General features: G+C 40.1%; 1 protein-coding gene across 4 annotated transcripts in view; it reads right to left on the bottom strand.

Annotated features, from left to right (window-relative positions):
- The window catches only part of LOC127437095 (ankyrin-1-like), a 115,512-nt gene that overhangs the window by 56,875 nt on the left and 35,820 nt on the right, over positions 1-22,817 (bottom strand). For 3 of the 4 annotated variants that reach the window (XM_051691806.1, XM_051691761.1, XM_051691770.1), the window contains exons 21-30: positions 22,024-22,116; positions 17,225-17,297; positions 12,541-12,561; positions 9,217-9,313; positions 8,192-8,270; positions 7,108-7,223; positions 6,769-6,993; positions 6,538-6,692; positions 3,429-3,640; positions 900-1,104 (exon numbers count right to left, since the gene is read on the bottom strand). In XM_051691806.1, the coding sequence (XP_051547766.1) occupies positions 900-1,104; positions 3,429-3,640; positions 6,538-6,692; positions 6,769-6,993; positions 7,108-7,223; positions 8,192-8,270; positions 9,217-9,313; positions 12,541-12,561; positions 17,225-17,297; positions 22,024-22,116 (1,276 nt within the window). The remainder of the gene's footprint in view (positions 1-899; positions 1,105-3,428; positions 3,641-6,537; positions 6,693-6,768; positions 6,994-7,107; positions 7,224-8,191; positions 8,271-9,216; positions 9,314-12,540; positions 12,562-17,224; positions 17,298-22,023; positions 22,117-22,817) is intronic. The other variant, XM_051691778.1, reaches the window with a different exon arrangement.

The following is a 22,817-nucleotide window of genomic DNA, read 5'->3' as shown; positions in this document are numbered from 1 at the left end:
AAATTTCAAATCCATACATCTGCTAAAAGCAGGGGTCCTAAAACTATGGCCTGCGGGCCAAATATGGCCCTCTAAAATGTTTTGACTGGCCACGGAACCATGCCTGACACACGCTTTGACTGGCTTGCATTGGAAGCGCGAGACTGCTCTGGTGGCTTTTAATGCCTGTAAAGACTGACTATAGTGTGAGACAATAGCATTCTAGTGCGGGCTGATAAGGAGCATATCACTGCTTTCACCCACTGAAGGAATACGTCCCTTCACTGAAGTTTGAGTCAGAAATATGAGTCTGAATGAGATGTTCATGAACCAACTGAATGCACTGGTGCACTTGTTCATGAACGAAATGCTCAGATGAGTCATCTCATTCGTGAACAAGAAGATCTGCTTACTGGCTGAACAAGAGGAGGAGGCAAGTCATTTGTTCAATTCAGCAATCACCCCCCCCCTTTCATCTCTTGACTTGCACATGTCAGTGAACAGAGTATGCAATGACAAAGTAGGCCTATCTTAAAGCAAGTTGCTAAGAAATGTATGCATACTATAAAGTTTCCAATATTTAAATCATGTTCTGTGAATGGATTTTAATTGTAAAATTAATCCATTTCATAAAAGCAGAAGAATAATCTCTTTTGACAAAAATACTGTACACTCACTCTGGCCCCACTTGAAAACATAACAGAGTGACCTGGCCCTGGCAGCAAAAAGTTTGAGGACCCCTGCAAGTGGAGTACACTAGCATATACTGGAACTTGCCTCAAAGCTAACAGGCATGCCAATTTTTTTTATTTTTTTTTTTATTTCATGGGATCTTTCAGTTAATTTCCATTTCCAGTTGCAGGGGACACTGATGGGGTATTTACATAAATGAATATGGCTCAGTAAATATTTGGCCATACCAATGACACTGCACAGCAGGCGGAGGCTGGTGGTGTCACCCTCGCCAGCATCCCGTGGACTCTCCCTCCAGGATGGAGGCAGAGGAATCTTCAGGCCAATAGGGCGGTGGAACTTGCGTCGGCGAGGCTCTACTGTCACCACGGGGCTGAACGTGGCCTGGTTCCCCAAGAGCTTGGCCACCAGCTCATCAGGGACTGGCTGGGCCTGAGTGTCAGCGATGGAGGAGGAGGAAAAATAACAGTGTGGTACAGAGCACAGGAAAAGATAGAGGGGTGGGGTAACATGAAAGAGAAGAATATGGAATGAGGGTCACACATGAAGAAACATATTTGGTAGTGTGAGCAATGTTATATTTATGTATGAATGGATAAAATGAAGATCCATTCATGATAATAAAAAGAGGAAAATGATAATGTGCAATAAATAAAAGAAATCAAGAAAAAAAAAAGGAATGTGGCAGCAAAAAGACAGAAAAGATCTCAATAAATTTCAAATCATTGCAAAATTTTATGCAAAATAGAGAGTGGCGAGACACCATTTAGCTTGTCAATCAGTGGTATTTATTCATGGAAAAAGTGTTACAAACATTATTGAACCAAAGTTGATTTGAAATTCATCGCTTGCAATAGAAATTAAACAACGATACAACAATGTAACCCTGTATAATTATAAAGCTTTTGAAGATCTTTGAGTGTGCAACTCATCTTAATCATGACGTTATTTATTTACAAGGCAACAAAGGTCAGGTATGACATGTCACTGATTCCTAAGCGTTAATGTGACAGAAGGCTAGCACATTACCTTTTAAGTATTCCAATTCTTGATTAGTTCAAACATTTTAATGAATTATTAGTAAAATGTTCTATGACAACAGCATTAAAAAAAAAAAAAGTTATTTAAATTTGTTATTTAAGTTATTTTACAGGAACAATTGGGTCATGTTTTTCCACTATTAAGGCCTTTTGCACTGGAACTTCTGAAGGTTTTAATAAAAAAAAAATTCCTAATGAGGACACAATTACCATATCAATTGCCTGTAATATAAACCATTAAGGGAAACTTGTATGAAAATGTCATCGTACAGCTTGTTCCATAGTTGCCCGAAGTTCTGATTCAAGTTTTCTTGTGAATCTGTGGAACTGTTTTGGTCAGTGTCAGTCTGCAAATATCATCCAACTAACCTGAACTTCCTGAGGAAAATCTTCCAATAATTATATTACAATTATATCCAATAATTATAGGTAAACATTACTAATAAAACAAATACTTAAAAAATGTTATTGCTGCAAAATATGTCACCTTTTATGGTTAATTCAATCTTAAAATACACTGTAAATGACTGATATTGAGTTCCACTGTTTGTTAAAATGTATATAATTCAGCACAATGAGAACTGATCAAAAGAGTCAATGGATTTAGGTTTAGGATTAGGTCACTTTCACAAAAAATAAACATATTAAAATGAAAATAGAGCAATAATAAAATTAACAACTGAAATAAATGATTAAACAAATAAAGGGTTAAAAACAAGAAAAAAATCAGCTTTGGTATGAGTTGGTGGTTACACTTGCACCGCAAAAGTAATCACATGCATTAATGAGACCTGTGTGATCATTTAATAAAAAAACAAAACAATAATAAAATATAACATTTTATTTAAATCTAAAAGATTTAAAAGACTTTGTGAGTTAGCTAGTTTTTAAAAATCTAATATAATCTATTGTTTATTACAGTACTTATATTTTACAATGTGTTAATCTTCTAAAAATGTGTTTTTATAAGGTGCTTTGGACATTTCTAAGAAAATAGAAAAAAATGCCCATCATCCAATTAAACACTACATTTCAACTCCAAATTGCCATTAAGTTTTAACTTGCAATCATGTCTTTTAATATCCTTATAACTTACAACTTGCTTAACAAAACCTTCCAAGACACCGATACATTCAAACAAACATTACATCCATTTGGGTTGCATGTGTTATGCTTCTGTGCACTGCATTAAACAGTAAAAACTGTATATCTGCTATACGAGAAAACTGTTTCAATTTAGGCCCTTTTTTTTCCAAGTATCATAAAAGTAGTATTAAATTGATGATTGAATTGAGTACAAATTGCTCATGATATTATAATTGCTCATTTATGTCCTGAGCATGATATGAATTTAATATTGAAATCTACAGCAGTTCAGCAAAACTGCCAATACATGCTTTTCTGTTTGAGTTTGATCAAATCAAGAAATAGAAAGATATCATGCCATACCACACTTCATCATTCATCATTACAATTTTCAATCTCATTCAGGAAACCACTTACAAAATTACATTCATCCACATTCCACAGGAACAAGATTAAATCAAATAAACGCCATTCATATTTCATTTCAATTTGATGGAAGTATGTCTCATGACCAAACAGGAAAAACATCACAAAAACCTAAAATCTGCTGAATGCATTATGTAACTATGTTGGCGATAAGCTTCCAGCATTTTCCATCACCTCTTCCTCATCCTCATCCTCCCATCTCACCTGCAGTCCGAGACGAACCCGCTTGGTGACGGCCATCTCAGGAAAGCTGGCCTGGACCATGGGCACTAGCTTGCTAGTGAGAAAACCCCCCTCTGGGCCAATCAGATCATTCTCCTGCTGGATGCGAGACACCACGGCAAAGTAAAGAGGGAAGTCAGTGGAGATGATACGTCTGATCCTCTTCTTTCCGAGTTCCTCCTGGCTCTCGAGATCTTCGAATCAAAATCAACAGAGGAAAAGAAACTAGTTAACAAAAGAACGACTAAACCAAAACTGTCACTTTTTACTGGAACAAGCAGACGGGAAACTAAAGGAAAGTGTAACACTTTTACGTTATCACTTCAACGTTACGTTAACGTTATCAACATCATCTTTTGGTATAATAAACATGTGCAAAAAGTAACATTCCCATAAAAATATTTGTATTGAAAAAGACAATTGAACCTCTTAAAAAAAACAGAGAATTTTACACACTACAATTCTAAAAGGTGGGTACACTGTGCCATTTTATTACTGCTTTAATAGTTATTAATAACTAGTTTGGCATTTATATGGCACTAATTAATTTAGCTGTCAGAAATAATATTCCAGTCTTCCTAGTTTACTTAGGAAGTGCATTACAGTACAATAATCTAAAATGAGTTTGTTCCACTGCTGTGGATTGTACTAAAACATATAAATAGGCTGAAAAGACAAGAAGTCTTCTTAATGAAATATTAATTTTAGAGTAAAATCTAAAATCTAAAAAAATCTAAAAAAGAGTAAATCTATCAATAGAGTTTATACAGTATATATATATATATATATATATACACATACTATAACAGTTCCATATCACTTCGCCAATTTTTTTCAGTTATTTCAAAGAGCCTTACAGGCTACCACAACAAATAATCTCTCTTTCGCGCTCGTCTTACCCACACTCACATCATACACAGGCTACCACAGCAAAATAACCAGATAAAACAAAAACATTGGTTAAAGTAAATTGGTTATAAATGACAAAAATGTTCATAATATGCAACATTGATATCAATTTCAGTTGAAAAGCACCCTTGCGCTCCCTCTCTCTCGTCTCACACACACTTACACATGCTGACACACATACATACAGTATGTATTCACACACACTCACATACAAAAGCACACAAGCACACACGCACTGTTACTTCAATGCTGAAAACCAGTGCATCCTCAATTACTAATTCTAAAGTGACATTTTGGAACTAGCAACAAAGGCTTGAGCTTTATAAAGCTAGACACTGAATCTATGGCGGAAGAAAGTAGTTCCTCTCACAAGAGCATTTTAGGGACAAAAAACAGAAAATGTCTTGAGATAAAACATTGAACGATGTCTTAAGGTGTGGTAACTGTGGTATAAGTGGAATAATTGACTCCGGCCCATTGAATTATTAAAAAATAATGCACACCCGAGATGTAACGGCCATTCCGCGGTGCGTTGTGGCTGCATTACCACCTCGGGTGTGCATTATTTTCCAATAATTCAGTGGTCCGTTGTCAATTATTCCTTACATATATATAATCATCCATGCGTTTATTTAATCAGCCAATCGTGTGGCAGCAGTGCAGTGCATAAAATCATGCAGATACGGGTCAGGAGCTTCAATTAATATTCACATCAACCATCAAAATGGGGAAAAAATAAGTGTGGTGCCAGACAGGCTGGTTTGAGTATTTCTGTAACTGCTGATCTCCTGGGATTTTCACGGACAACAGTCTCTAGAGTTTTCTCAGAATGGTGCCAAAAACAAAAAGCCATAGTAAAGCCATAGTAATCACAAAATTTACCATGGCTTTACTACATAAACATAGTTCAACTATGTTTTTTGTAGTAAATCCATAACCACAAGAACTCAACATGGTTTTACTATAGTAACCATATTTTAACCATAATATCTGTGGGAAAGCCTTGTACTAATACACAAATCATACTATGGAAGTACACATCATATTCATTCTGTCAAAAAAAAGAAAAGAAAAGAAAACAATATTAGCTAGTTTTACTATAGTATCACCATGGTTAATTTGTGGTACATGCACTACAAAAAAATAAAAAATAAAAACCTGGTTACAGCTGGTTTACTGTAGTGAAACCGTGGTTAATTTTCACAAGGGCACTTTTTTTTCAAAGCATATTTGTATCACAAATTAACCACGGTGTAACTATAGTAAAACTGTAGTAACCATGTGAGATATTGCTTAAATATAATAAATATAATATTATTATAATTTTTTTATTAGTATTACATAACTATTTATTAGTGATATATTTCTGTTGTATTTTTCTATTTTTTTATTTTATTTTGGCAGAAAACTGAGTAAAGCCCTTTCAGGTTGTATGTTTTTGATGACCTCCAGAAAAGAAGGTTGCTACATGTCTCAGTGTGATTATTAAACCACAAAAGGCTGCAGTTTAATTTAAATAAAAAAATAAAAAAAAGAGTAGAGTGAATGCGTGCTTTGCTCTCTCATCTCGACTCCTACACACAGAGTGTGCGTGATGCTCATATTGTGATGCTTTTAGTGTATGAGCATCTGGCTTCACACATTCACTTTGAAGCACGCAGCAGGTTCAGTGTGTATATTTCATTACATCGCAGCCTTTGTCATTTAATAATCAAACTAGGATATAACATGATTTTAATTTGTGTGCTAAATGTTTACGCAATAACATTTGTACATCAGACAGTATCGGTGTTTGGTCTTGCAGCATTTTTACGAGTACAAGTACATGAGCGCAGTATCGGACACCGATATCAGGACATCCCTAACAAATACCATAGTAGTTCTATAGTTATTGTAGTAAAACCATAGTAATTTTTTCAGAGTTCAACTATGGTTACTATAGTAAACTCATGGTTCATTTTCATAAGGGAACACAAACTATTGCTATTGAATTCAATCCCTTCCTGTCCTCAGGGGGCTCCATACGATTTTCCCCAATTGCGCAGGTAAGATAGAATCTTGTATGGTAACTATCAGTGACAGTGTTAGCATCTATTATTAATGTTAAGTTTTAATACTAACTTTTATCAAAGTTAAGCAAAGTTATTTCACCACAAATTACAGCACCAATTAGTTGCCGTACCTTCATCCATGCCATTGAGGATGGTCTCCAGGACCTCGTCACCATAACGATTCCGATGTTCCTTCCAGACCGAGCCATTCTCGCTCCTCAAGACTACAAGCTCACGATCTCCCCGACCAAGCGCAGCAAAATGGGGAATCTCCACAATTACAGGCCTTTAGGAACAAAATGAGTTGTGGATATTTTCAATTTTATTTGCAAAATGTTGTTTTCTATTATGTGTTTCCTTACCCTAAGAACTGCATGCCAGCTGGACCAAGCGAGATGATACGGCTGGCGAGCCCCTCACCCTCAACCAGAGGAGGTGGTGTCGTGAGTTTTTGAGGCTTCACCAGGCGGCAGGTGATGCGTGTAGGTGCAGCACAGGTGCGTGGAGGTATGATGACGCGCAGGCCGTTATGTCTACTCCCTCGCATGGAGCCACCGCGAGCATCCACCATGAAACTCACCAGGAAACTGAAGAATCAAAAGGACAAAGATCATTTCATAAGAGCTGAATTAATTTATAATGTAACAGAAATATTTTTCGCATCAGATCTCAATAATGTTTGAGGAAGGGGCAAAACTAACCCAGTGTGGATGGGGCTTGCGACTGGACTGACATTGTCTGATGTCTCTGTGGCCGGACTGCTGGGGATCAGGGAATCCTCATCATACTCCTTGGGCAAAGGGAGTGGAGTGTGCTGCTATGCAGGGGTAAAAAAGTGTTACCTGGATAGTTCAACCAAAAATTATATATCGCTCATCATTCATTCACTGTTATTTATAATAAATAAGGACGTTTGGTCTGTTTCTTACCCAAAGCATTTGTATCGCTTCAGTAGACATGGATTAAACCACTCGATTTGTATGGATTGTCTTTATGCTGATTTTATGCCCTTTTTGGAGCTTGAAAGTTTCAGACCCCATTGACTTACATTGTATGGACAAAAAAACATCATGCATACTTCAAACTATCTCCATTTAATTTCCGCAGAAGATAGAAATTCATACAAGTTTGAGAAGGCATGAGTGTGAGTAAATGATGAGGAAACATCATTTTGGGGTGAACTATCCCAAACTGCATTTGTTGTTATGAGCCAACTAAGAAATTAAGAAATTATAATTAAGAAATTATTTTGACTTTATTATAACTAGTTGAAGGAATATTCCAGGTTTAATACAAGTTCTCAATTGACTTTATTTGTGGCATAATGTGGATTACCACAAAAATTAATTTCAGCTTGCCCCTCCTTTTCTTTCAAAAAAAGGAAAAATCGAGGTTACAGTGGGACACTTACAATGGACGTGAATGGGGGCCAATCCGTAAATGCTAAAATACTCACTATTTCAACAGTATAGCCATAAGACATAGACAATGAGCAAACAACATGATTTAATTATGATAAAAATTGCTTATTAACCTTAATTATTATTGCCAGTTTTACATCTTCATCACCATGATGATGTCATGTCAACAAATTCTAAAATGACTATAAAAAGGGCAATTTAAACAAGATACTCACTTTTGCTAGTGAGAAACAGAAATAGAGTTTCAGCATCAGCCTGTCATCAGCCATCACACTGACCATGACAATTTACAAATCTTTAATCTAGCTTCAGAGTGTGGCTTAGATTTTTGCACCAGATTTAAAATGTCATGCATTATATGTACCTGTTCCAGGTCATGTTCTTTAAGCATTACTGTTTCAGGAGACACACATGGGATCCGTGGAATAGCAGGAGAATGATTCCTTAGGGTGAAAAGACAAGTGAGAAATAAGTCTAAGACAAAGAAACGAGACTGGAATAGGACAGCTCTTCACTCCTGTCATATTTCATCTTAATAGCTGTTCTTCTGTTTGGGCTCTAAATATTCTATGTACTGTAACTTCCTACATTAATGTTAGATCTCTCCTCTATTCCAGTGTTTCTCAATTCTGGAGGACCGCTAATGCTGCATTCCATTCAACTCGGAAAGTCAGAATTTTCAACTTCTTATTAGAAAAAGTACAATGGAACGCCACTTGAAGTCAGACTTCCAACTTGGAAACTCATGCAGAAATCTTCAACCCCGATTTTGCCGAGATGCAGGTGCGTGACTTCACACAAACATGTCGGATGTAAAAAGTTAGTGATAAACATTCACTTTTATGAAACAATGTCAAGCAATGAGTCACAGTTCCTACATTACATGCTATAAAGCTTGTTTAATAATAAACATTTGCAAAGACAGGTCAACTGTACGCTCTTTTGACAATTGTACACCTGTAGCACAAATACTAGTGTTGCAGCACTGTTTTTCAATTGGGTTGCTTGGAGACGTCTCTGCGTCCTAACCTGCTAAGATAACGAGAGCTTTGCAGTTTTGTTTCCTTATATATAATCTTGTGTTCCAAGCTTCTGGAAATATAGTCTGAGATTGGAGAAATCAAGTAGGAATATCCCACATCTGACTTTGAATGGAGCGCAGCATAACACTACACATTATGAGTATCTCCTTTTTCTAACACACCTGATTCTACTGATCATGTAGCTAATATGTAGAGGCTCCATGATCTGAACTGAGTGTGCCAAATAAGGGAGACATCCAAAATGTGTAGCACTGGTGATTGAGAAACACTGCTCGATTCTATACATTTTTCTCTGCATGTTAGTTTGAACCCTTTTCAACATCATGACTCCAGCCCTCCCTCGTACTCTAGAACTTTCTTGGGGGACAGGAAATCCTCATCATGGTCCTTTATGTCCTCCATCTTCATGTACCTGGCACCTTCGGTCCCCAGCAGCTCCTCGCCTGCCGCAAGGAGGATCAAAATGAGAGAAAAAGAGAAGAACAGTTAGACAAAACTTGTAAGATTAAGAGAAAATGAGAGCTAAATGTAAACTGATTGGTATGGAGTGATTATAAAATACACTGAGAGCTACTGAGTGTAACAGCAGTAACAAAAAAGCACCAAAACGTCCCAAAGGATTTTGGACATGGTGATACCATTACCATGAAGTACCTTGGAGTACAATGTACACAGCCCTGGTACAGAACATGAATATGGTATTCATTTAGTACTGTGGTATACATTAAAGAACAACGGTATCACCATCTGCATACTTTCACAGTACCATGGCTCTGCTAAAGTACTTTTTTGTAGGAGAAAGTAACGCATTACTGTGTTCAGATTACTTTTTCCTATGTAGGGGACTGCTATTTATTTTTTTTAAATCCTGTTACAGTTACTTTTCTATTACTTGTGTTCTTTATACAATTTCACAATTAAACTTGGACTCATTTAAAACCTACATTTAATGTCCATAATTTTTTTTATTTTTGTTTATGTGATTGTGATCCTTTGCAACACTTGACACACATGCACACACAACACAATTGGAAGTTTACCACAATTAGCAACATATTTAATAACTTTTTTAACAGGTTTTGAGAAACCTATTCAAAGCATTTTCTTTAAAAAAATAAAAATAAATAAATAAATAAAAATGAATCAAACATTCCAGTTTTATCTGATTTTGTTTTTAGAAAAATATGTTATAACAATGATTTGAGACTTTAAAAAAATATACTGAGTAGGTATTTGGAAAACATTACCACAACATTTTAATTTGGTTTGATACAATTTTGATGTATTTTCAACTAAAATATTTATTTTCTCAAAGTTGCAGTTTGGCATGATTTTTTGGGTACTTCATTTTCCGTTACATTATATGCTTTATTCGTGGTGTGGTTTGACAAAGGATTACTGTTTAGGTAAATCAGCCAGTAAAGTAATCCCATTACAATCTAGAATTATTAATAATACTAATTATAATAAAGTACTAATATAGTACTAATAATACTAATTACCAGTTAGTAAATGATTAGGTTTTTTAATTTATTTATTTATTTATAATTTCCCCAACACTGATGGTGAATGAGTGACAATGAAGATAAGGGGAAATGTTCTGATTATTTTGGAGAGACTGTAACAAAAACACAGTGCAAATCAAAGCAAATTAATTTCAGTCAATTTTGTGAAGCTGGCAGCTTGAATGAGGATCAATGCACTAACACATAAAAAGTTATTTTATATTTCAGAATGTCGCTAGTATCATTAAATTAAGTTATGCACAGTTTTTGCACTGTTTCATCCATAAAAATTCTCCATCAATGGCAATTAGTTCACCACTTCTCTTTTTAACTCATAATAATGAAATTCACATGCAAGTTAAATGACATGAATAGTGATGAAAATATACAAACTCTACAGGTAAAATATTTTAACTTTGGCATTGTGTAAGGTAGCTAAATGAAGTACATTTCTGCAAGAGCTCGGATGGATATGAAACGTTTTCAAGACATCATGAAAACACAACCTTTTAAATGTACATGAAGATTCAGTTAACAGCAGCAAGAGCTCAAATGGTGTGCTGTCCGCATCATAAAGCCTAGTATTTTTATGACACCTCATAATTATCATGCTGCATTTTAGGATAGGGCACTTGATCACAGATCACAATGCCAACTCTTCTACATTATGTGGCTATGTTTATTTCTGGATTGCGGATTTAAATTCACAGAGTTTTTACAGAGTGTGTGGTCTCCAAAAAACATATGTCCATATTTCCAATTGTTCGTAAAGCTTTTTAAATTAATGAGATATTATCGCACTACTTTATCTCTTTGTCTGATTTAGAATGGGCAGAACTCTAGATCTAATGACCCATTGCAACGGTATTGTGAGAGTTATATGTCTCTGTTTAAACCATCTCTAGACGTGATTATAGTGTAGCAAGTCTGTTGAGTCTCAGAGCTGGGATTAATGGTCACATCACAAAACACAGCATCAAGTCATGCAATGACATCTTTAAATCAATTGTGAAGCACTAAAGGAAAAAACAAAACAAAAAAATGAAAGAGACACCAGCGTTTATCAGTGCTGTATTACTGAGTCCGACCTGGAGATAATTACTTTTGAATGATTTTCTCCTCATCACTTTTACAACTGTCACGTCAGCAAGCCGCCTTTTTTTCTCAATATAAAAATGACAAAGAATAGAAATTTAATATTGCAATATTGCATTTAAAATTGCACTGGACTGTGCATTCAAATTTACAGAGTTTTAACAGAGTGTCCATTCTACGGAGTGTCCACAACTCATGTCCATTTTTCCAATTATTCATAGTTTTTATTTAATTCCTTCAAATAAATGTGATATTATTGAACTACTTTATATCTGTGTCTAATTTAGAATGGAAAGAACTCTAGATTTAATGACCCATAGATAAAGAATGTACATTAACTTCTGCTTTTAACAGATAATGATCTGTTATATAATATAATAATGTTTGTTAATGTAATTACTGAAAGCTATTATAAAGTGTTATCAATGTTCTATTAACCACAGACCACTTCTCTTTGTACTTAACACTTTTAATTTTACTAATATTTAGAAACATTTTATTGTAACTTTTGCCATTAACAAAAATATTTAACGATGAATAGTTCATACACATTCAAACATGAAAATAGCCTATATGAAAATTTGATTGAGAGTATAAAATTAAGTGTCATGACATCTATTTGAATGTACATGAATTTATTATCTATTTCAGATATAAGGTGCAGTATAATGTAATAATGTTTTTGTTATTAATGGATGTAATTATAAAATATTACCAATGTTCTAATACTGACCACTAACCACTTTTTATTCTCATGTGTTTTCATGAACTGAACATTTGTACATATACTGCAATGTATAAAACTTTCTAACTGGATGAGAAGAGTCGATTCAAGAAAATCAATATAACAATATAATTCAAGCAATACAACTCAAGAAAAACTGAAAAAGAGGTTAGTGGGAGAGCTTCGATATTTTTTAAGCTTATCAGCATCAATGCACACATGCTAATGGCACATCCACCATTATTTTCACTGTGCACACGAGAATGACAATGTGCTGGTGTGTGTGTGTGCATGAAATGAAGTCACTGACAATGGCCACAGCATGAAGAAAGTGGAAAATGCATACCTAACGTTAGCTGTGCAATACCTAGAAAACCAAGAGCAGCGTATTTTTAGGATGCTCTCTCTTTAAAATTGAATTAAAATTGTATATAATCGAATTAATTCAGCCTGATCTCATGAACATTACATGACTGTTGCAAAATTTTTGCCAAACGAGAGTTTCGCTGCAGTTTCCCAGTGAAATGTCCAGCGGGAGGCACCGAAAGTGAGTGAAATGGTGTTATAATCAGACGAGGTTCCCTCTTGTAGGAACTCTATGCTGCGTATGAACGCTATGGGGACACCGTCCGAGTGTCACGTGGTCTGAAGCCTTTATACAATCATGCCAATTTTCTGGCTGATGAGGCTTAAGCGACAGCGCTAGGGAGCTACGTCCAAGTTCACGTTCTTCACGCCTCAAACAAATTATGTCTGTCTCCCCCGTAAATAAAGTTGTGAATTAATGTTGCACATTCTCAACTAAATTCTCTATCCAGTGTGCAAAAACACTTTGTCTCGTGTACTACACGTTATTCCCACATTGTATATGCTGAGACTGGTTATAGTGTATAACCCTTTTTTCAATTCACCAATTTAGTTCAGTTTCCCTCGTAATTTGCGCTGGCGAATGAGCATTGCATATTTTCAGCTTGAGTTTTGCCTCTACCTCCATGACCAAGGGTGCTCGTAATATAACTCAGTGTACAATTAAAATAGGTCTACACATGAGCCTCATGAGCTTGCTGTGTAACAAAGGGTGAGCCCCCCATTCAGTGAAAAAAACTGGACCGTATAAACATATCTGTTTCTCCCGTTTGCCCTTCGGTCAGTATTGGGATGAGTTCGCCATTGTATACACCTCAAAAGCCTGACAATCAGAATATAATTCAGTTTCCCCCTGCAGGTTGCGCTGGGGAGTGAACATTGAGAGATTGCATCGCAAATTCAGCCTCTGTCTTCATGACTTAGGGTCTCGAGACATTCATAACAGAATTCGATGTTCAACAAGCACAAGTGTACAAAAAACACACAGTCACAAGCACCACACGCTGTCTTTCCATAGGAATGCTGGGGCAGTTGTGGCTGACCAGTTTGTTCCCAATATCCCCCATGTTCACACACTCTTCCCCGCTCAAAATGCCAGCGAAGAGGTTTTATCAATGAACGTCCCTGCTGTATACACATTTTAGGATGGTTTTTTATACATACCTAGATATAATAAAGGCAATTCTACCTACAATCTTCCCCATTTAACAAGCCAGGGAAGAGGTTTTATTCCATGAGCGTCCCTGCTATAGACACTTCAGGAAATTTTTTAAACATGCCTGGATATAATACAGGCAAAACATTATTTACTTTCATTCAATCAGCTGCAGTAACGAAGGCACAGGGGTCTCCTTCCGCTGTGCCGTTGAGTGTAGAACAGTCTGCAAAAGAAAGCCAAGAGCACCATCTAGTGGCTATAGGGGAGAGCCATGCAGTAATACCTCTGTCTGCCTGTCTGGCGGCTTGGAAGCAGCAAAAAATGAGTAATATGAATGATAGAGCAAGGTTATATCACAGGGGCTTGCATCCCATTCTGGATTTGAGATGTGTTAATGTCACAAGTACAGCCGGGGGACTGGTTTGTGACAATAGATTTGAAGGACGCTTATTTCCATATTCAGATTGCGCCGAAGCACAGGAGCTTTTTAAGATTCGCTTTTGGGGGCAGAGTGAAACAATTTTGCATCCTTCTGTTCGTATAGAAGACGGTTAAGTCCACTCTACATAGCTTAATTCTCACACTCTGGGGGGGAAGTTCATACCAAACTAATCTATGCACTACAAAAGCTAGATGTAGCACCACAAGAGCATAATGCAGGTTTCGAAAACGCATCTACAACTTACTCTGGCACCACGCACTTTCACAAAATGCATGGATGCAGCTCTGATGCCCTTGAGGCTTCAAGGCATCTGTGTTTTGAATTATTATGATGATTGTTTGGTGTTAGTTCACTCAGAGAGTCTGGCTGTCCAACACCGAGATGTTGTTCTCAGCCATTTGAGCAAAAAATCTAGGGCTGCGAGTCAACCTAGACAAGAGCATCCTGTTGCCAAGGAAACATACTATGTTTCACGGTATGGAGCTAGACTTGTGGGCGATGCAGGTGCACCTGTCTCTAGCTCACGTTCTGTCATTATGCCAGTGCCTAGCGACGTTCAGAGTGGGACATGTTCTCCCTGTGAGAACATTTCACAGGCTTTTGGGACTCATGATCACATTGTATGTTGTCATTCCCCTGGGCTTGTTGCGTGCAAGACCTTTTACAGTACTGGATGAACTCCACAAAGGTACTTCAACCACTGAGGCACTCGCTTTGTGCCTTCAGAGTGACGCGTGGGTGCTACCAGGCTCTGTCGCCATGGAAAAACACATGCTTTCTAATATCGGGCATTCCGTTGTGACAGGTGTGCTGTATACACCAGTGGCTGGATTGACACATACACTGTCTGGAGATGTTCACGGTGCTGCTCGTGCCATGTTGAGACTGGCACATCGCATCCTTCTGTGGACACAGAACAAAGTTCTGTCTATGAGCCGTACATGTTATGGGTCGGTTTAATTTAGGGGCGGATCTCCTGTCCAAACGCCCGGAGAATGGACATCACATCTGCAGATTGTGAAACAAATCTGAGGAGGTTCGGCAGAGCGGAAGTGTACCTGTTCGCTTCGAGCAAGACGTCGCACTGTCCCCTCTTGTTTTGTCTCTCACCCCTGGCACCACTGAGCATCGATGTGCATTTATGGAAGTTGTGGGTGTGGCCCCCCAACGGGGCGCTCTTTTGAATGATGGTTTATCCCCACTGTGGTTGATACCATTCTAAATGCTAGAGCTCCATCAACAAGGAGGCTATATACATTGAAATGGCATTTTTTTTCGCTTCTTGGTGTACAGCACAAAGTGAAAATTCAGGTCACTGCCCTGTCGGTACAGTGTTGGATTTTTTGAAAGAGCATTTTGGGGGCTGGGGTAATACCCCGGCAATGCTTAAAATATATGTTGTAGCTATAGTGGCTGAACATGTGCTTATCAATGGAGTCTCTGTTGGTAGACATTCTCTTGTCTCTCCATAAAGGTTAGACCTTTATGGGATTTATCTGTTGAGTTAGGGATGCACTCAGGTGCCCTGTTCGAGCCCTTGACAACAGTTATTGGTACATTTTTGACTCTTAAAACGGCCCTGCTAGTGGCATTGGCATCATTTAAGAGAGTCTCGGATTTGCATGCCCTGTCGTTCAACCCCTTGTTTATGGATTTTGCGCCAGGGTGTTCGAAGGTTGTGTTAAGACCTCTTTGTCATTCCATGTCATTTCGCTCACAGAACATTAATTTACAGTCCTTCTCTCCTACTCCATTTGAGTCAGAGGAGCATTAAAGGTTACATATGCTTTGCCTAGTTCGGGCGCTGCGAGTTTATGTTGACCGTACTAGCCAATGGTGTAAGTCAGAGCTGCTATCGCCATTGAGAAAGAGATCCTTATGAATTTAAAAACCTGAGATGTTCTGCATGATCGTGTGCTTGATTAATTTATTAAACAGGAAAGAAGGACTGTGGAAGTGCTTTTTGCATTGTTAAAACAACATCAGGAGTTTTCTAAGTGTACATTAGGCTACTTGAGCATTCAGTGACTTTTCAAGTTTTGAAAAGTAAACGGGTACCCTGATGAAACAAAATGTATTGCAAGTGACATTTAAATGACAAAAATTATTAGATAGCTTTTTCCAGGTATTATAGAACTCCTTAGTTTCATATGAAAAATTATCATTTTTGAATTTCAGTTCAGAAGACGTATCCAATTCTTATTTAATAATGTATTTCACGTAACAATCATAATGCAGTTAAAATTAGGCTGGCTTGAACATTCAGCATCTTTTCAACTTTTGTCGTGCATGGACATGTTTTTAAAATGTCAATTGGTGACATTAGGTGGCTGTGACATAATGTATGATGTCCATAGGGTCTTGTTAATTGTGAAACTGTGTTTTCTTAATGACATGAATCGCACTGATGGCCTAGGCTTAAAATGCACAGGTCGCAACTGACCGATAGTGTCCAAAAACAAATGCAAAATGAAAAGCACATTTTCTGAAGTAATCACTTAATTTCATGTTGCTTCTATGAAGCTTCTGTCTCATGTGTTGGCTTGTGTGTTTGACTGGTCTTGAACTTCGGTCTTCCGATTCCAAAGTCCATCACTCTATGAGGTGAGCTTCCGCACAAGCTAATCACAATGGAATAAGTGTGTTAATGTAGATGCGTCTGTAATACAAGCATTAAAATGTGTTGTTTTTCAAATGATGCGTTAAAGTAAAAGTGTTTCGATAGCAAAACATAGCAGTGTATGAGTAATAGTGCGAAAAATTCAGGTTTAAAGTCATAACCTGCCATTGTAGTTGTGATGTGTATAAAAGTGAATAAAATGCACAGTTGTTGTAGTGCCTCTAGTGTTAATTTCACCAGGAAACAGCGACAAAAAGTAGAACGCAGAACATAAAACTCAGTTTGCTAAATTTTAGTTATAGATACGTTCATTCTATGAGACAAGGTAGAATTAATTTACATTTAAAATGTACAGTATATCAAAACAGAATTATGTGTAGTTTAACAACTCTAAAATAGACCATTTTCAGAAACAGAATCCTTCAGAGCTTGTCGGTTTTTACCTTCATCTTCAGATACATCCAAGATCTCATCAACTGTCTCTGGGAAACTCATGCGATGTTTTTCTGTGGTGGTCTGAAAGGGAAGCATTTATTAGTATACATGGGTATGTAGAGGCTTTAAATATTTAAATGTTTATTTTGTTTCAGTCCTCAAATATGTTTAGACAAGCAGCATTCCAAGATATTTGTTATAACAGCACTGGGACACTTAATTGTTTGTATCACTCCACTGTTTTTAACATTCTAGATAGGCTGTCAGTCTTTGTGTTGCTCTGCAAAACGCAGTGGTTGGTCTTGCTATTCGTTTGGAACAATGTTTGTCAAAAAAAACAAAAAACTAAACAAAACATCCTGGTTACTTGCGTAACCTCCGTTCCCTGATGGAGGGAATGAGACGTTGTGTCGATGTAGTGACACTAGAGGTCACTCTTGGGAGCCCGAAACACCTCTGGTCTTTGAAAAAAGGCCAATGAAAATTGGCGAGTGGTATTTGCATACCACTCCCCCGAACATACGGATATACAAGGAGCTGGTGTGCAACCACTCATTCAGGTTTTGTGCTGAGGAGCCGAGACAAGGTCCTGGCCATTTCAGCGCGTAGTCCAGTATTGTGGCAGGAGGGACACAATGTCTTGTTCCCTCCATCAGGGAACGGAGGTTACGCAAGTGACCAGGACGTTCCCTATCTGTCACTCACTCGACGTTGTGTCGATGTAGTGACACTGGGGGTCCCTATACAAAATGCCACAACTAGCTGAACTGTGTTACGTGAACTGGTGGTGTGTGACGGGCAGACCACTGTGTGCCTCGTAGCCAGCGCACCAGGCCGACACGTAACCTCCCCCAACGCTGTTATGAGTATCGAATGGCCCTTCGGGGACAAGTCGACTGCTCAAAAGATAGAGTCAGGCTAGCACAGCCGTGACCTTTGTTTTTTTTCTCCCCCAAAAAAGAGTGAAATTTGTTAACCGACTGAGGCTACCAGGTCTACGTTGGGGGGGTGTCACTCCCAAGGGGAAGACACCGCAGAGACCACAGGGGGGGGGGGGGGGTATTTTGAGTCCCATGGTAGGTCCTACCCTACGGAGTTTCTACAAACATGGTGACTGGGGCAGAGGGGCCTCTGCCCAAGGAAGATGCAGTTTACCAACAGGGAAACGAATTAGCGGAAGATATACGTCACATGGGGTTACCTATGGGGAACCAACACATGCGGCACACTTACCCCAGTACAGGGCTTAGATAGCACATGTACTGAGCTGGCAGCGAGTTTTTCCGCAAACTCGTCTGCCACAGGACTCGGAGGAATTCATCCAGGGAACACAGTTTGTGAACACTACTGGGAGTCAACAGCGCACGTCTTCAGCTCAGGGGAGGTGAAAGGCGCTATGCGTAAGCGATACACCCAGCCAGCTGTCCCGGACTTATCTGCTTGTGCCTGCCACTACACGGGACGAAACCTGTTCCACCCAGAGATTGTAGAACCTCGCAAAGGTGTTGGGTGTTGCCCAGCCCGCTGCTCTGTGAATGTCTGTTAGAGAGGTGCCACTGGTCAAGGCCCAGGATGCCGCCACACTCCTGGTAGGGCTTATAGCCCTGCTGGGGGCGGCATGTCCTGAGCGTGATATGCCATTTCTATGGCGTCAATGAGCCAGCGGGTGATCCTCTGCTTGGAGACAGTGCTTCCTTTCTGCTGTCCACCAAAACAGACAAAGTGCTGCTCAGAGACTCTAAAGTTCTGCATGCGATCCAAATAGATGCGTAAAGCGCGCACCGGACACAGCAACATCAGGGCTGGGTCTGCCTCCTCCTGGGGCAGCGCTTGCAGGTTCAACACCTGATCCCTAAAAGGGGTCCTGGGAACTTTGGGCACATAGCCTGGTCGGGGTCTCAGGATCACGTGAGAGTAGCCCGGACCGAATCCAGGCATGTTTTTCTGACAGAGAACCCTTGCAGGTCTCCTACCCTCTTGATGGAAGTGAGCGCAGTCAGGAGGGCAGTCTTCAAAGAGAGTTCCTTAAGCTCAGCTGACTGGAGGGGCTCAAAGGGGGCTCCCTGTAGACCCTGAAGACTACAGAGAGGTCCCATGAGGGAATGAGGGCGAGAAGAATTGCCAACAACTCGAGGCAGTTGATGTGCCAACGCAGCCACGGGCCCGTCCAGAAGCCAGCGGCTGCATGCCCGTTACATACAGTGCCCCAGCCTGTTTTGGAGGCATCTGTCATAACCATGACACGCCTGGAGACCTGCTCTAGGGGAACGCCTGCCCGCAGAAATGTGAGGTCGGTCCAAGGGCTGAAGAGGCGGTGACAGACTGGCGTGATGGCCACACGATGTGTCCCGCGGCACCATGCCCATCTCGGGACTCGAGTCTGGAGCCAGTGCTGAAGCGGTCTCATATGCATCAACCTGAGCGGAGTGGCCACCGCTGAGGATGCCATATGCCCCAGGAGCCTCTGAAACAGTTTCAGTGGAACCACTGTCTTCTGTCTGAACGCCTTCAAACAGGTCAGCACCGACTGTGCGCACTTGTTTGTGAGGCACGCCGTCATCGAGACCGAGTCCAACTCCAAGCCGAGAAAAGAGATGTTCTGAACTGGGAGGAGCTTGCTCTTTCCCCAGTTGACCCGAAGCCCTAGTCGCTGAGGTGTGAGAGCACCAGGTCCATGTGTGCCCACAACACATCCCGAGAGTGAGCTAGGATTAGCCAGTCCTCGAGATAGTTGAGGATGTGAATGCCCACTTCCCTTAATGGGGCAAGGGCTGCCTCTGCAACCTTCGTGAAGATGCAAGGGGACAAGGACAGGCCGAAAGGGAGGACCTTGTACTGATACGCCCGACCCTCGAATGCAAACCGCAGGAAGGGTCTGTGTCGAGGTAGAATCAAGACGTGGAAGTACGCGTCTTTCAGGTCTACTGCCGCGAACCAATCTTGATGCCGGACGTTCACTAGAATGCGTTTTTGCGTCAGCATCTTGAATGGGAGTCTGTGTAAAGCCCGGTTCAGTATTCGCAGGTCCATGATTGGCCGCAACCCACCGCCTTTCTTCGGTACAATGAAGTAGGGGCTGTAAAACCCCTTCTTCATCTCGGCTGGAGGGACAGGCTCTTTCGCACCCTTCCGTAGGAGGGTAGCGATTTCCACGTGCAAGGTAGCAGCGTTCCTGCCCTTGTTGATGGCCGCTGAGCCTGGGCGGATGCCTGGCGAACTGAATCGCATAGCCGAGTCGGACGGTCCGGACCAGCCATCGTGATGTGTTGGAAAGCGCAAGCCACGCGTCCAAGCTCCGGGCAAGGGGGACCAAGGGGACAATCTCGTCGGACATACCGGTGGGTGGGGCCTCGCGGCGGGGCTTGTCCAGCGGCACCGTAGGCCTTGGCCGTCAGGGACCACACAAACCTACAGGCCTTGGACGGGAGCTTTGGGCGCCCGCGCCAGGTGGCGGCACTCTGCGGGCATGGGAAAGCATGTCCGTCATCTCCGCGTCAGCCTGTGACTGGGCAACCGTACCCGAGGGGGGGATCCCAGCTGAGACTTCCGCATTCGACTGGACGAGCCTGCTCTCCAATGCTGCGCTCGAGAGCTCATCACCTTTGCGGGCTCCGAACAAGAGGTCGAACTCGCCGTGAGACGAGCCGGCGGACTCAACCGGAAGCCCGATCGGGGCAGATGAGCGTGCTGGGGAATGGGAGGTCTGTGGGGGGATACCCGGCGGAGGTGGTCCCATTGGGGTCCCCAAATCGCCCCCAGTGCTAGCCGCGCTGGCCTCATTCCCGTAGGTAGAAGGACCGGGGCGGGGAGCTGCTGGGGTGGCTTGCTTTCTTACGAAGGCAAGACGTAACCGTGTCGTTGCCATGGACATGTTCTCGCAATGAGTACATGACCCATCCTCGAACGGCTCCGAAGAGAAAATCTGAATGAGTAGTTGCATACCAGCTCCTTTTATACCCGTATTTTCATTGGCCTTTTTTCAAAGACCAGAAGTGTTTGGGGCTCCCAAGAGTGACCCCTAGTGTCACTACATCGACACAACGTCGAGTGAGTGACAGACAGGGAACACTGTATACCTTAACTGGCCAAATTATGTGTACAATGTAAGTTACTTATATTAATTTCACCTTATGTTAACTTTTAAAGAATTACTGTATAAAAGCAATTTCATGAAATATATCAAAGCAATATTAATGTTGTACCAGCATCAGCATTAATGTTGTATCAGCACTGTGACAGACTGAACTCACAGTGAAATTGAAAAACAGTAGGTGGATTTTTCTTTATACAATATTGGTCTGCACAAACCGAAATTCGAAATGCTTCCCCCAGTGGCCAAAGCAGTAAGTTTTGTTGGGTGTACAGGCATGTGTGAGCTTCATTTTCCAGGTGTAATGTCCACAAAGGGGCGCCAAAAGTGAGTTGTAAAGCAAATTGTCTCGGCTGCACAGGCTATAATACATTGAAGAGGAATGCATATTTTCTAAACTGTACCCCCCAACCCAAACCCCAAACCTAAACCTAACCATCAGTGGAGTAAAAATATAATGTTATGGAGGAAAAATGCAACCTCCAAATGGCACACAACACTTATTATGCCAACGCAATTACTTCCCTGTTCCAGTGTGAGATCCGAACCCAGGTCTCCCACTCGGCTGACGCGACGTGTGATCATGTTGACTGTGATTACCCGCGTATACGGCCACTTGGCAGCCGTGCTGATTTTCAACAGCACTCTTGCTTGTGTGATGTTGCTTGAATAACCACAATTTGAGACAGTTTGGGAACTGTAAGCAAGGTAACTCACCATGGTAACAGTCTCTTCAGTGACCAGTTTGAGCACATCAATGACTGAGATGTATCCAAGGCGCTTTGCAATGGCAAGAGCAGATGTGCCATTCTAAAGGAGATGAAAAATGTGTGTGTTTGTTTCAAATGTCAACTTACAACATCTTTCTTTAGGGATAAAGACTAGAATTAAAACATCACTTTTATTTATAGCCTACAGTGGGGTCCAAAAGATTGAAACCACTTATGAAAATGCTTCTATTTTTATGCGTCTTATTTAATACTTATTTAATTAATTAATGCACTAAAAAAATATGTTAAGATTTACGTATTTTCATTTAATAAAAAATATCTTTATCTTTAGAGTTATCTTTGACAAAATGGTAACACTTATTTTAGGGATCAGAAATTAGATAATAATTAATGACTAATAGTTAGACTCATAAGGGACTAGTAACAGACATGTTTGTAATTAACAATTAATTATTAGGTAAAAACAAAAGATATCAATGGCTACTAAGGTGCAAAAATACATCCTTCATTACACAATGTGGATGTGCAGCTTATAAGTACAAAATAAATATCGAAGGCAGAGACTTTTGATGCTTAGTGTAATTAGCAACAAAAAGCATCCTCTTTGCACTAAAGGTAAATGTTGTTAGATGTTATTTGCACCCCTAATTAATTACTACCATACAGTATAAGGGCATCACAGCAGCATGTTTATTGTGATTATTTAGAGTCCCACAAACACCCCACACCAACCCCTACCCCTAAACCGAACCCTAACCTTCTCTGCTTTGTTGAAATACT

This window comes from Myxocyprinus asiaticus, chromosome 4 (assembly GCF_019703515.2).
Source record: "Myxocyprinus asiaticus isolate MX2 ecotype Aquarium Trade chromosome 4, UBuf_Myxa_2, whole genome shotgun sequence".
NCBI classification, from domain to species: domain Eukaryota; kingdom Metazoa; phylum Chordata; class Actinopteri; order Cypriniformes; family Catostomidae; genus Myxocyprinus; species Myxocyprinus asiaticus.
This window is presented reverse-complemented; position numbering and strand designations above follow the sequence as displayed.